This window comes from Micromys minutus (assembly GCF_963924665.1).
Source record: "Micromys minutus genome assembly, chromosome: 28".
Lineage (NCBI taxonomy): Eukaryota > Metazoa > Chordata > Mammalia > Rodentia > Muridae > Micromys > Micromys minutus.
Genome location: NC_137963.1, coordinates 5,702,029 through 5,718,320, shown reverse-complemented (window position 1 = coordinate 5,718,320; position 16,292 = coordinate 5,702,029). Strand labels below are relative to the sequence as shown.

The following is a 16,292-nucleotide window of genomic DNA, read 5'->3' as shown; positions in this document are numbered from 1 at the left end:
TTACATATAATAGGCCCTTTACAAGTACCTATACCTACACATGTATATTAAAGAACACCCTCTATCTGTGAAACTCTTTTTACTTCTTGACCTCTCTCACATATTGCCACTCATATTTTTCTATATGTGACAAGCTTTAGCCAGGTATAGATACAGTCAATCAGTGTCATCTCTGGATGATGTGATGTAAAGACTATACAACTGTGGTGTAGAAAATATTAGTAACCGACATCAAACTCCTGACATGACCCGTATAGGACAACTCCAGTTAGAGCATGCTTCCTCCGGCTGTGCCACAAGACAGAGTTAGTAGCGGAAACCAAAATAAATGCCATCAGCTCATGACCATGTCTATGCAGCCAGTAGCACCACACGCTCATGTCACAAAACCAGAGACGAAAGGAAGAGTGCGCATGTTGTTCAGATCAATTCCAAACAGACCATTAGTTCATGCAATGATGCCCAGGCAAACGTGACTGATATCAAATCATGAGTAAGTGAAAGACTGATGTTGCAGAAACACAAGCACACAAGGCCTGACTGTGTGGCCAAACAGTAAGAATTTACTCACATGTTCAGTAGTATCATCAAATTCCCACTGATTGAGGTTAAGAAAGTTGGGGAAGGGGACAAAATAAAAAGAAATGAAGAGAAACTTGTACCCTTATAAAAATGATGTTAGACCCCCTTTAATTTGAAACAGGAAAATACAGTCATTAAAGCAACATATACAATAACATTCCAAAGAATAGATGCATTATGATGCAGACATTCCCACCTCTAAGGGGTTTAAGGTAAATATGAACTCACAAACTAGCACGTCTATCAGATAACTATATGGCTTATTGAAAAGGCAAGTGAGGCACAGAAAAAACAATCCAATGTTGCTTTTCCTCAAAGTACTTACATCAGCGATTTTTACTTCTTTCACAGGTTAGCTAAGCAAGTAACTTAACTATTTAAATTACTATCCTTTTAAAAAGACTGAAATCATAGGTGTCAATGAAGACGTGTGAGAGGTTCGTAAACCCCAACCAAGAGTCAGGAAACGAATGAAATGGAGACAAGTACGGAAGAACAAGTAATGGCCGGATGTCAGAAAAGAAGACAGAAAACGGTATAAATTTATTAACTACATAGCAAAAAGACAGAGTTTCAGTTTTCTAATACAAAGTAACTGAAATCTAAAGAAGCCTACCAAAGTAAGATGTTGCTTTTGTTCCCCAAATTAGAGATTTTAAAAATAACAACAATTACTTTATTATCAGTACATTATCGAAATATTCTACTCTAAGAGCATATTAATATACATAAAAAGTATTTTTAAAAAAGCAAATGAACTAATGATGGTGCTCCAGTATTTGAAATCTATTTAGTTTTTAAAAATCTCCTGTTTGGAGTCTATCGTTATCGTTTGAACCAACTGTCAATGGCCTCTTTTCATTCTGCTTCTGTAAAATTTCCTTACTATGTCTCCATTTTGTCCCACTGACAATGGACTTTTCTGGAAGTTTGAATGAAGGGTTGTAGGGACTGTAAGACACCCAACATACCAGTAGGTATGAGTTTGAGGCAAAGTTGGCTACACTGACAACTTTAACTTATAAGGAGACTCAAAGACTCACTGAGAATTGATTCAGGAGTTCTATTAACTAAAATAATTAGGTTTAAAAATGTGTGTATACATATACATATACATACACATACACATACACATACACATATACATATATATTATTTGATATTTATTAAAATCTGTACTTGCAAATGTATGTACAGAAGAGGTTAAAACAAAGCCCTAAATCTGCCTTTTTTCTTCATCCTGCCTATTTGTTTGTTTTTATTTTCAAAAGTACATTTTATTTTAGATAAAATATATCACATGTTCACTGCAATATAAGAAGTATCATTAAATGTTAACAATATTGATAAAATTATTTTTCATTTTCTTATTTTTCAAAAATAAATTTTATTTTAGATAAAGTATATCACATGTTAGTTGCAATATAATCAGGATTATTAAATGTGAACATTTAATATTCACACAATTGATAAATGTAACCCATATTCCAAAGCTTATTAGAGTCCTGGTAATAAAATGTACAGTTTCTAAGAATAGAAATTGTGAAAACTACCCAAATAGTAGAAGTCACTAAGCAGTAAAAGAACTAAGTATGCATAAAAATCTGAAATATAATTAATATCTACATATAATTTTAGGTGATGTTTGAGGCTGGATTTTCACAGATATGTCAAATATCTGCAACCTATTAAACAATTCCTAAAATTCTCCTTTTAGACAGCACCATTGCTTTTATTCTGAGGAGAATCCATGGTCACTACATTCATTAATGTTAAGACTTGTGTCTCCCTTTGTTTTGTTTAGATTTAGTAAATATATTAATGACTAGCTGAGTAAGAATTAATTTATTTTCTTGATTTATCTTAAGATGAAATCAACCTTTCTTTCAAAATATGAACGGAAAGAATGCATATATATTTTAACAAGACCAGAATAAAATCCATATCTATAAGGAAAAGAGTTGCTGAAAGCCCTTCCTCATGTCAAAGGCATATGGTGCATTACACCAGCTACATTTGCAGAAACCGCTGCAAACCAGCCAGAGGTTTGAGCCATAGGAATATGCCACACATTTACATCCCCCAGGCTTTTAGTGAGGATGATTCAAAATAGAAGCAAACATAAACACTTCTGGGAGCTGACAACATAAAGACATTTCAGGGTAAACTCTGTCATTAGCCCTGCAGGGGTACATATTGCTTCATATCTTCAGAGATGAAAGAAGATAAAGCTGGGCAAACTTCTCTAGAAGTTTGAACTGGGCTTCTGATCTTTTTATGCTCACATAAAAGACATTTTTAGTTCAAATTTCAATTTTTATGAACTTTATCTTTTTTCCTCATCAGCCACAGGTACTGAGGCAAAGTATCAGGGATCTACATATCCTACAACCACAGTAACCCATCACTAAAGAGCCATGGAAAGGCAGGCCGTAGGTCATGGGACATCTCCAACAGTGCAGTTAGCCTCTGGAGTTTTTCTCTTCCTCCCAGGCAAACACTAGTAGACTCATTATATATTCTTTTAGGGGGATGACTTTTAGAAAACTATAACCTACAGGGAAAAGGAAAATGTTCTATGTGTTGCTTTAAAGAACTGACTACAAAAGCAGGCGGGGACGCTGTGGTTGTAAGCCACTTCCCCAAGGTCAAAAGAACATCTTAAAACACACAACTACTCATCATGAGTAACGCCTTTGCTTGTATGGGCTGTGTATACAACAGTGTGTGTAGGATTGTATGAGTGCAGGTATAAGGCCATACACACACCTGGGTGATTATGAAGGCCAGAGGACCACCTTGGTATTGTTAGTAAGCACTGTCCATCCTATTTTGAGGTAGGTTTCTGACTAGCCTTGAACTTGTCGAGTAGGCTAGATTGGCTGGCCAGGGCATCAAACCCTTTCCCACTCTAGGATTCCAACGGTGTGCACCACACTTGGCTTTCTTGTGTGCAGACTTTGAAGATTAAACTCAGGCTCTCTTTGGAAGCACTTTACTGACCAGGCATTTCCCCAGCACGCTAGTAATTCTCTTAACTTGGTTCAGGGCAGGAGATCGTATTTATTCTCATGGAAACCTTAATTTAATTTTTATCATCGAAGTCATTATCTTCACCTTCTGGGACAGAAAACAATTATTCCCATAAAATATATAACCCGATGAAAGGCAAAATAAAATCAAATACTGAGTTCCTTCTACTGAATAAAAATGTCTGTTCCCTAGTAAAAATGTCAGACATTAAGAAATTATATCAACTTTGGTCTAAGTAATTTAAACACAGTGGAAGGTAGATTCAATCGACCCAAGTGTAGCTTGGAATACTTTTGATTTCACCACCATTATTCCTTGAAGTGAGGAATGACAGTTTAGACCCAGACATAAAGAACATAATACCTATTTTTTAAGTGACTTTTAATTAAATTTAAAAGCATTTTATTTCGGTTGAATTTCAGTTGGCGTTACTTTTAATTTAAAAGGTAAATCCAGAGCAATGGGTTTTAAAGCCTAGACTTTTGTGTCGGATTGTTTTCTCAAGTGCAAAAGGAGTAAATTCTGGGCACAGACTAGGAGCAATGTTAGCCAACAGAACAGGCTCACCTGCGTATCAGCCAGCATGACGTCCTTCAGCATGGGCTGGCCCTTGGGCTCGCCATTTTCCATTTTCACGTAGTGCACCTGATATCCTCTTATCTGGCCGTGCTGTTTATTGGGCACAGGTGAGCGCCACGAGACTTTAACAGCGGTGGCGTTGACAGCCTCCACCTCGACTTTTCGAGGAGGACCGCTTGGAACTGCAACAACATCACGGTAAAAGACAAATTATAGGCACTCGCCACTGGTGCAGCGAGAGTGCTTTCTTTACTTAAAAATGGGTCGACCCACTATGCTCCATTGAAGAACACACATATCTTCAACTAAGGAAAATGCTCAACCAATCTGCTCTACGTTTTAAGAAAAGATCAAAACCCATGACCGATGCAAAAACCAAAATGGAAGAAGAAGAAGAAGAAGAAGAAGAAAAAAAAAAAGAGTATCAGAGAAATAGAAAAACATGTAAAAAAAAAAATGCACAAAAGCCAAGGAGGATGCTTTGAGTCCCAAAGCATTAAAGCACAAATACATATTGTACTGAAATTATAACAAAAAGAGATTGTTGACAGTTGCGTGTTTTTAAAGGTTTTTGTTCTGTTTTAATAGCAGAATAAAAAGATTCTTGACTATATGGATTCTTCTCTCTCTCTCTTTTTCTCATATCAAGAGGCCGTTCCATACAACAGGTGTCAAAAAAAAAAAAAAAAAATCACAAGACAAAAGACAGTAAGAAGGTATCAGTTTTGAAAAGTTAATTCCACAATGAAAGAGAATTCAGTAAAAAAAATGCCAAGAAAGACACAGGAGACATTAGTTGGAAGTGCAGAGAAAAATCTGGATCGTAGGACCGTAAGAGCAAAGTGTCCCTTTAAAAGGTAGAAAATTGTTGTATTGAAATCGAAAAGGGGGAAAAAAAAGAAAAAAAGAAAAGAAAAACGAAAAAGCTCAGGATGTAGGAAAGGCAGGTCTTTGGCAAAAAACAGTTACATCATAGAAATGTTGGGCCAAAAAATGATGAGCAGAAAAAGAAAATGGAAAAAGAACAACTGTTATCCTATCCAAAGCAGCCCCAGAGTGTGTCAGAGGGTGCGGACTGACGGATCGAGGCAACATACCATCTTCATCGGTTCGAATCAACACGGACAAGCTCTCAGGGCCCGGGCCGACATCTGTGTGGGCAGCCACAGTGATCCGGTATTCAGTCCATTTTTCCAGCTGTTCCAAAAGGTATTTGGTAGTATCCGGAGGAATTCCCAAAATCTCACGAGGCCTGTCGTCTTCCCCATCCACCGAAGCGTACTTGAGGGAGTATTCAGTGATAACGCCATTCTGTTTTTCCACGGGTGGTGGTTGCCAACTTACCAAAATACTAGTGGAACTTGGGCTGGTGCAAGTAATATCTTGAGGAGGAGCGGATGGCTCTTATTTTGGTAGTGAGTTAGAGAAGGATTTGAGTGAAAGGACAGGAGTGGTTGGAAAAAAAAAAGGATGATAAAACAAAAGAAAAGGCAAAAATAAATAAATGAACAGCAAGGGCAGAAAAAACAAAAACAGAACAAAAACAAACCAAAACTAATACTTTGAAACTTAAAATCTTTAACATAAATTTATGAACCTTGGCTTAGTAACATGAGTAAACAAAAAAAAATTATGAATCAATGGTGAAAATAACTGTTAAATAATGAATGGGGGAGATGTATGAGTATGAAACCATGTGATCATAGAGCCTCAAAGAAAGCCACCTACCTGCAATTTAAATTCTTCTTCTAAACCAATTTCTTCCTCCGTATCTCCCATTCCTCACTAAGCTGACTATTTAGCAACCCAAATCTCAAATAATTCTATTTTTGTAAGCCTGAGCTTCCAGAAACACCATTTCCATATTAATTCTATGTGCTCCTTTCCACATTCTAGACAAAGGAAAATTCATACACAGCGCTCATTTGTGGAAGGGTGTGTAAGTGAACAAAGAAAAAAGAACTGACAGATGCCCTCCTATCAAAGAAGAAAAGCAAAAGCAAAAACAAAACAAACAAACAAACAAACAAAAAATAACCCCAACGACAACAACCAAAAAGAGAAAACAAAAGAAAAGAGAAAAACCCAACAAATGCAGAAGGGCTCACCCTATCTAAAAAAAGACTAAGTCAGCCTGACCGGGTTTAAGGAAGAGTGTGAACCTGACATTGATTGTAGCCCAGACAATTAGCATGCAGATCTGTCAGAGGATGAGAATGCACAGGCTGAGATTTACCTACCGAGGGCAAGGTCAGGTTTGTTGGTTCTGACTGTACTTACCCTAGGTCAGCTTTCAGCTTTTTTATTATAACTCCTCTGGTGGCACCATTGCTAGTAAGGATTAGATCCCACCAGCAAATTTGGTAAAGCTGGCATTAATCGGCTATCTCTTACAAAAGTTCAATAACACAGCAATTAAAATACCTAGTTAACACCCCCAAAGAAGCAGGATTTATATTATTTATAGATTTGTAAGACGTACATTTTTTATGCAGTAAGTAACTCATCTAAAGTAGATTTGCATAAGGACTAAAACACACACATTTACTGTCCATTCTAGTGCAAGACAATTATTTCTCATCAAATTACCCCAATACACCATCTCCATGTCAGGAAATACAGCTATAATTCGACACATAAAACTCCCTGACAATTGCTGTAAAACTCTTCCCAATAAATTGAGTGGACAGATGGTTAACTGTCCATATGTATTAAAGAATAAACTGTGGTATTATAAAGCATCACACTTTCCATCAAAAACAGTCTTTTAGATAATATTTCTACCAAACATTATATCCGGGGCATGGTGAAGCCCCATTCTCACAAACATGGCTATGCTGAGACATGCAAGCCCAAAGGAGAAAGAAGTTAATTAGGGAAGCAGATTATCATTCCAGGCAGATGCGCCTATGATTATTCCGTTATCCTCAGGTTTATCGACATTGAGTTTTTTTTTTTTATTCTGTGAATACTCCCAATGTCTACATGGTCACTCACAGGGTAAGAAACCAGTCACATGCACTGAGCGTTCCTCCAGAGGAGGGACCAATAGAGGACAATTGCTTGTTTTGAAAAGGAGATCATTTTGCTTTTGGCAAAATTATATTATATATATATATATATATATATATATATATATATATATATATATATATAAGTTTTATTTTATTTTTTGCCACTCAGCGCACTGATAGGTTTGTCTGTTAGTTCAAAACCAAACAAACCTTGTAAACAATGGTCAGAAACATTTCCTAGAGAGAAAGGGGCGACAAGGAAGCGAAGAAAGACACCTACTTGATTGCATGGTTCTAGCTGATATTTCAGCCGTAGAAGCACCCAGGCCTTGAGGAGAACGTGCGGACAGACGGAAGTAGTAAAGACTGTTCGGTTTCAGCCCTTGAAGCCTGTACGACGCGCCTGGCTCAATGGTGATTCGCTGCTGCAACAAAACAAAGGATTTAGTCCTTTTCCTGGAAGCTGGTGCACACATGGCCTAAGAAATGCTTGCAGCGTTAGACTTCTCCCTTCACCGCAATGCCATCAAAAAGAAACATGATCCAGGACTTTGTTGGAAACTATACCATGACGATACCTCAGGTGCAAAGGATTTTTCTACAAAAGGTGGCTGAAACAGAGATACCAATGTGGGTCTTTCCAAGGCTGACTATTATCTTGCTGTGCAAAATCAGAGGCAAGGAGAGGCCTAAGAACTAGAGACATAGGTCAGCGTACATCATATGCAGAAGGCCTTGGTTTGGATTTCCTACCATGAAGCAGAACCAAATAAACCAAAGCATACACTATAAAAGGAAAACCAACAAACAGAAAACAAAAACAAAAAGAATCTGATGTGGTGATCCATTCTTGCAATCCCAGCACTGGAGCAGGGGAGGTAAAAGGATCCGGAGTGTAAGGTCATTTTCAGTAGTGAGTTGGAAATTGTAAAACCAATTTTCCAAACGAACAAACATGCAAAGAGAACAAACAAGCAAAAAATATGAAAAAGATCTGAAATTATTGATGGTCTTATAAAGCTAAATAAGGTCTAAGAACTAATCTCATTACTGTGAGTTTCTTTAGAATCGTTGAGAACATTTTTTGGGGGTTAAAGAGCTTATAGCTTAAAAAGAAATCATAAACTTTTCTCTATACCTGTTATATATATGCTTGTTCACATTCTAGGGGACTTTCAAAATCTGATATTTGTTTATCAAAGCTGGGTTCCAAATCTGCCTTTGCATTTTAGCAAAGGCACGTCTGTCTGTGAGTTATCAATGTCAAGTAGATCGTCACTCCAGAGTAAAACATTCAAATACAAACAAATATGGAACTGAACAGAAGAATAAATAATCTTAAGCCTTTTTTTTTATTCTCTAGCCAACCACTGCTTAATATTCACACAAATTAATTCAGACAAAGTTAATTCAAATATAAATGTGTGGGAACCATTTTAGAGTGCTCTGGCTTTTAAACATAAGGACGTTCAGAGACATCAGATTCCCAAAGAAGGAAACAGGATCCTGTCACCTTAACGACTGTGAAGCACAGTAGTACCTGGAGAACCACTGGCCCCTACTAATCCCAAACGACTGTCATCTACACCTCAACTCCCAGTGTTTCTTATATGATTGCTAACCTTTTCTGCTCTCACAATGCTCAGTGTATCCTTCTCTTCCCTGAGGAAACTGACCACCTTCTGAATACAATCCAAATGAAAGTCAAGCTTATGGATGACCACAGACACCGGGTCCTGCCTGTCTCCACTCAAACATCATTCCTGCCAATCATTAATGGGAAACTCTGGAAGTTGTATGTATTTTTTTTCTTGTCCATCTCTTCTTCCACATGAAATGGGTGGGAAAAAAAATAGTGCGTAAACCATGAGGATGTCATAAGAATTAAATGACTTATTAGTAAAACTCTTAGAGCTGTGCTTGTTAATAGTAAATGTGCAGAAGTCTGAGTTTTATTTCTATACATTTAGTAATCTATTATTTTACTGCCACAGCATATCCAAATAATGGTTAACATGACAGGAAATAAATACTATGAACAATTACAGAAGAGAATTGAAGGTATCCCTCTACCTTGTGGAATTTTTGTTTCCCTGTGACCTGATGCTTGTATAGAATGTAACTTGGAAAACTAAGCCAAAAGCATTTTACATGGAACAGGAGTGGAGGAGTGGGTGGCGAAGCACCCTCATAGAAGCAGGGGGATGGGGGATGAGATAGGGGGTTTGCAGAGGGGAAACTGGGACGTGGAATAACATTTAAAATGTAAATAAATAAAATAACCAATTTAAAAAAAGCATTTTACCTAGAACAATAGCTTTCATGACTCCCACTCCCAAAGACTCCAAATACCCATTTGGGAATTTTGGGAAAGACCCTCTTTCCATGTGTAAACCTTTTCCACAAAGAAGAGATTTTTAAGTCTTACCTCTTCTCCTTGATCCCCATCTCTGTAGACCAGTTCGTAGCTTGCAATGGTATCTGATCGTGGCGGTGTCCAGGACAGCAAAATACTTGTTTCAGACTCAGGTTCTGCTTTGAAGTTTAGTGGTTGTCCTGGTACTAAAAACGAAGAGGCAAAGGACTGAGATCACCATCGGGGCCAGTATTCAGAAACTCTTCGGGGTTAGTACATGTTACACGTAATGAAGAACATGGCGTAAGTAGTGTCTTAGGGTTTTAAGAGAAAAGACATTTGAGATATAAAGGCCTCCTTGAATACAGCTCGTTTATTCTTCTAAAAAGAATCAGAGTCATGGGATGAATACTGTCCTTGAGTAGTTTAATATGCACACAATATGGAGTTACACGCACTATAAAGTAGAATTAACGAACATTATGTCTCTACTTCAGGATTCAGTAAAGACAGTAAAATTATGATTTTCAAATACTATTGTAATATGTAATTCATATAAAATACACATATAATCCCTAACTCCATTTTACATATATATTTTTCCACGTACACATAAGTATAGTTTTCTCCTCTCATCAAAGAAACTTCACTTTGCAACCGATAAAAATAATTACAGAAACACAGAATTGATTAAAATGCAGAGTTGTGGAGCACAGTGCCAACTAACACATCTACAACACACCTCCTTGGGTCATAGATCCTTGTGGGAGAAGGAGCAGCAAGATTTTACAAAACAGAGCAACAGGGAGTTTGCTACGGGAATTTTGTCTCCTAGAAATGTCAGCAGCTCACCATGAAGTCTCACCAACATAGCTGCCTAAATATGACCTGAACAAGGATGCTACCAATAAACATGTTAATGTGAAAGGGACAAAGCTCAGGAGGCCTCAGTCCTATACAATGAAGCCCAAGCAACTAAGTAAGGAATACCGAAAGTAGGAAAAATGGTCTTCCCCAGGGAAGATCATAAAAATTGATTATCTAATACCAATGGTCAACCCTGAAATAATATACATACATTAATACATTATACAATCTGTAGCATTATACAGATTAATCAGGTTTCACTTATATATTTAGGAACACACACATACACACACACACACCCCAACACACAACAACAAAGAAAGAAACACTTTGAATGTGAAAAAGAAAAGTAGGAAGTATGTGGAGGATTTGCAGGGAGGAAAAAGAAGAAGTAAACGGTGCAATTGTATTATAATCTCAAAAACTAGAAAAAGAAATATTTTTAAATATGCTTAAAAGAGCCTGAAACTAAGAAGTGCTAATTATACAGAAGTTTTCAATATTACAATTGAGTAAAAACAAAAAGTCTCTATGTAACATTCAGAATTATTTCCAATTGTGCTGGGTTGAATGGAAATGCCCCTATACGCTCATAGAGAAGGGCATATTTAAAAGAATTAGGACATGTGGCCTTGTGAGAGTAGGTATGGTTTTCTTGAAGGAACTTCATCACTGGGCTTGGGCTCTGAGGTTTTGGAAACTTATGCCAGGCCCAGTGGTTCTCTCTCTTCCTGATGCCTGCCAATCTGGACGTAAAACTCTCAAGCTCCTCCAGTACTATATCTGACTGTATGCTGCCATGCATCCCTCTAGGATGACAATGGACCAAACCCCTGAACTGCAAGACCTAATGAAAAGAAAGAAAGAACATTTTCTTTTATAGGAGTTGCTGTGGTCATGGTATCTCTTCTCATGAAACCCTAATTAAGATACTAGTTACGTTTATAAAATTCTACCTTGACTGTTAATTGATTGTACAGGGAGTAATAAACCTTCAAATTTTATCTTAAATATAGGACAAAAGTAAAACAAAGCTCTATTAAATATAGTTAGGTGCATGTAACTATATAAAATATCAGATTAAGTTTAATTGATTAGATTAATACCAATTGATTATCTAATACTAAATAGTCAATCCTGAAATCCTATCCACAGATGTAACATTATACAAATTGATCAAGTTTCATTTACATATGTTGGAAAACACACACAGACATGCAAACACATACATATACTCACACACAGAGAAATCAACACATAACAAAGAAAGGGTGATTAAGTTTTATAGCCTTGGAGTCTAATTACTAGGCTGAATTCAAGCCTAGTTATCATCCCTAGTAGCTTAGCCCTAAACTACAGCCAATTAGTAAGATTATAAGATGTGGTCATCATAAAATGATGGTAACATTTTATGTCTACTTAACTGGTTATTTGAAAGAGTCCCACATGAGATATTATGAATAATAACCTTATTCAGTTTAAAATACATTACTTAATAATGTTTCATAATCCAAACTTCTGAACTAAAACCTCACCATGTTAGCTATTCTTGAGGAATAATAGAAAAGAAGGAGGAGCACCAGACCTCAATGGCACATCTAGCCAGCAGGCTGCTTTTGCTAATGTCTTCTCTGAGTTTAGTTGTCCACGCTTGGCTTTTTAATTTCTCAATAATTTAGCCATCACCCCTAATATTATGGAATGTTTCCATATATTGCAACTGAATCTTTCTATATTTTCCCAGACTGACATGAGAAATAAAGTATAATTTATGTTTACAAATTGAACGACAAAGTCTTTTTTTTTTTCTGGTTACTGGAGAACGCACATTCTCAGGCACAAATCGAATAACGTGATTTGTAGATGTTATTTGATAGAAATGTAGAAATAATGCTTTCGATATAATTTTCACAGGAAAAGGAATCATTATAGGTACAGAATGTATTGTTTATTTTCATAAGCATCCTTTAGCAACTTGATTACATAATAAGAAAACCTCACTCTTTTTCTTAAAGGGATTTAAAGTCTATTTCTAGGAGAAATATCATAGTCATCGGCCTCTGTGATTGTGCATGATATGAAAAAGTGGCTCACTCCTGTTCACACTAACGCCCTTCTCCTCTCATCCCCTACCCCCAGAGCCTGGTCCATGAGCTTCTCATTAATTTGAGGCCCCTGGGAACTGCTTTTTGAGCAGTTATGATACTTTCTGAACCCCTGCCCAATGAGTGACATCGCATAACCATTCAGACAAAGACAAAGGGACATAAAAGATCAAGGGGCAAAGCAAGGGACTCAGATGGAAATAAAAGCATATGGTGACTGGCCAATGGCAAATGCATCATCTGACAGATACAAATCAAAAGTCTGGCTCATGCAGCAGGAACAGCAAAGAGCCATAAGGCAGGTGGGATACTTGTCACTGGGTTCTACTATCTAGACAATGAAAGGCTTTCTTTCAGTGGCATGCGTACATGTGGTAGTCACTAATTCTGCAATACTTGCTTTGCGTATTTCCTTCCCTATTTTCCACCAGTCTGTGGAATAGAGCAGCCCATGTTATCATGTGACTCAAGCCAAAACTGGAACCCAGTTCACATTCCAAGAAGTAGAAACAGAGCCAAGCCCAAAGGGGCTGGGCACTAGTCACTAGGGTAAGTATTTGTTCCATGCCTAAGGCTAGTAAGCTGACACTGACCGAAACCGAGTTAGAAACCTAATTAACTTTTGCTTACTTATACTGTTTGGCTTTTGCTTTTAATTTCTCTTTCCTGTATTCCCATTTGGTCTCAAGGTTCCCTTCTTGTTTAGTGACACATCTTCCACAGATCTAATTCCATTCAGTTCTGTAAAGAGCGCTTTCTTCTAAATAACAAATTGAACAGGAACATCGACATCCCAGAGAAGAGGACTTTCCTTCTGCCGCCTTTGAACGGTGCATGGTTTGATGGTAACTTAATGGAACGTCTTGCCATGTACCAGGCAAGAAGGTTTTCTTCCTTTTCATGTACAGACTCCTTGTGGAGTGGCTTTGGGGGCAGGGGAAAGCACATTTCTAAACTGGCAGTAGAGATGTAAGTGGCTCAGATAAGAGGTGAACACATAGATGAGTAAGAATAACCTATGGGGGCTTTGGAATAACGAGGAAGCATATACCTTCCTAAAAAGACATCAAATCCAACGAAGCTCCAGTAGATTGATACCTCGTGGATGGAGTGCCCAGCCACGCCTGATATACATGAATTTCTTTCTTTCTTTTTTGTTCAAAATTTGTTCAAAAGATATTGTTAATGTATTTTCTACATAAAAGAACCTTTCATTTGTCAATGATTGAGAAATGTTGAATTCACAAACGTAATATGGAAGGCAAAACTGATTCAATAAGTTTAACTCGGTATATACATCAGAACCATATGTTACCCTTTCACTCTGTGCCAGCCCTGTTAATAGCTTATGTGCGCCAAGAATCAAACTTCCTTGGAAACTGAGGGAAGAATGAAGGGTACCCTTTCTGTGGACTCAGTTTTTAAATGAGAAACAACCCACATGGTTTAAAGATTAACAGGAAAAACAAAAACTTCTGAAAATTAATTAAATGTGTCTTTAAGTTCCCAAATATATTTAGAATTAATGCTCAGTATAAAAATATACAGGCTGGGGTCTGGAGAGATGGCTCAGCTGTTAAGAGCCTTTCTGCTCTTCCAGAGGTTCTGAGTTTAATTCCCAGCAACCATATGGTGGCTATCAACAATCTGTAATGGGATATGAAGATACTATACACACAAGAGATAGATAGATAGATAGATAGATAGATAGATAGATAGATAGATAGATAGATAGATAGATCTTTAAAAATATATACATGAAAATATTTTAAGGAGACTCGATATTAACATATTTGCTTTCTTCAAACTACCCAGAAATAAAGAATACTTCATCACCTATTAACTGATATTGCATACTAAAATTTGTACCAGAAGACCTGTTTTACACCTCTGGGAACAGGTACCAAGGCAACTTTTATAAGGACAACATTTAATTGGGGCTGGCTTACAGGTTCAGAGGTTCAGTTCATTATCATCAAGGTGGGAGCAGGGCAGCATCCAGGCATGTGTGGTGCAGGAGGTGCTGAAAGTTCTAGATTTTCATCTGAAGGCTGCTCACAGAATACTGGCTTCCAGGATGAGGGTCTTAAAGCTCTTAAAGTCTAAACCCACAGGGACACACCTATTTCAGCAATGCCACACTTTCTAATAGTGCCACTCCCTTGGTCAGGCATACACAAACCGTGGCATTCCACTCCCTGGCCCCTATAGATATGTTCAAACATATGAGGCTATGGGGGCCATGCCTAAACACAGCATAATGCAAAATATATTTAGTCCACATTCAATGATCCCCATAGTATATAGCAGTCTCAAAAATGCTAAAAGTCCAAAGTTCAAAGTCTCTTCTGAGATTCATCCAATCACTTAACTGTAATCCCCAAAACAAGACAGGAAAGCAGCTGGGCGAACTCCAAACTCTGCATCTCCATTTCTGACTACAAGGTGGTCTTCAGATCTACAACTCCTTTTTTATCTTTGTTGACTACAACAGACTTCTTTCTCTTGGACTGTTTCCACTCCCTGTTAGCAGCTTTCTGCTCCTAGCCAATGTCTCTGAAGTCTAGAACATCTTGGAGGTCTCTAAGGCAATTTCAATGTTGCCACTTCAGGTTTCAGTGTATGGGATCCATACATGATCTTCTTGGCTCGTCCAAAGGGCTGGCTGGCATCACTTCTCCAGCTCTGCCCTCTGTAGCACTCTAAGCTCAGGTTGATCCAGTCCACTGCCGATGCTGTTCTTGGTGATCCTCCCATGGTTCTGGCATCTCCAAAATGCTGGGGTCTTCCACTGCAACTAGGCTTCACCACTAGCCTCCATAGGATATCTTCATGGTAACAAGCCTCAACTCCATTTCATGATGCCTTCAGTCCTGGGCCATCAATTGCAACTAAGGATGCACTTTCACCAATGGCCTTCCATGGCTTCTCACAGTACCAAGCTTCAGCTATTTTTCATGACCGATTCACGCCTTCAAAACCAGTACTGCCTGGGTAACTCTTGTACATTACCAAGTATGGCTGCGTCAGGAAACACAACCTAGGCTAACTCTGGAACACTGCTTCTTTTGTTCTTTAGAAAACCCTTCCCAGAATACTTCACCTCAGTGATGCTGGTCTCTTCTTAGCCACCACTAATTTCTTAGCTCTAGTTAACCAGCTTCAGTTGTCTAAGTAGACCCTTCTTTTGGCCACTTGGCCAAAGCTGCTGAGTTCTGCTTTTTATTGGGGCTGGAACATGGCCCCATTATTTACCTTATCACCAGCTTTCTGTTTTCTAACCCCTTCACTGCCCAATCTTAGATGTCATGAAAGTTGCTCTGTAGACTGAACTCAAGAGATCTGCATGCCTGTGTTCTACACACTGGGATTAAAGGTATGATACACTCAGCTCAGATTTAAGTTTTTCTGCACCTAAAATTTGCTCTGTTCTAGGCTGGCCTTGAACTCAGAAATCTGCTTGTCTTTGTCTCCTGGGATTAAAGGCATCTACCATGCCTAGATATAAATTTAGCTGGGGGTAGAATCTTGCCTCAAGGTCATTACTCCCTTAATTCAATTAATATTCTCTGCACACAGGACTCAGTTCCATTTCACTTCCTAGTGCCCCTTTAAGTGAACCCTTGAACCATATATTTTTCCTTTCCCAACTTGCTCCTTTTTGTCAAAATGTTCTTTTTAAGAGTGAACTTTAGAAACCACACAACAGAATTTACACCACACTGTTTTGAGAGTTCCTTTTTCAAAGCAATTAAT

General features: G+C 37.8%; 1 protein-coding gene across 1 annotated transcript in view; it reads right to left on the bottom strand.

The window, feature by feature from the left end:
• PTPRD (protein tyrosine phosphatase receptor type D) overlaps positions 1–16,292 on the bottom strand; it is a gene marked incomplete at its 5' end in the record, with an annotated part of 289,668 nt that overhangs the window by 149,566 nt on the left and 123,810 nt on the right. The window contains 5 exons of the mRNA XM_080940162.1: positions 572–598; positions 4,183–4,376; positions 5,292–5,597; positions 7,489–7,633; positions 9,637–9,770. Coding sequence (XP_080796288.1) covers positions 572–598; positions 4,183–4,376; positions 5,292–5,597; positions 7,489–7,633; positions 9,637–9,770 — 806 coding nt within the window. The remainder of the gene's footprint in view (positions 1–571; positions 599–4,182; positions 4,377–5,291; positions 5,598–7,488; positions 7,634–9,636; positions 9,771–16,292) is intronic.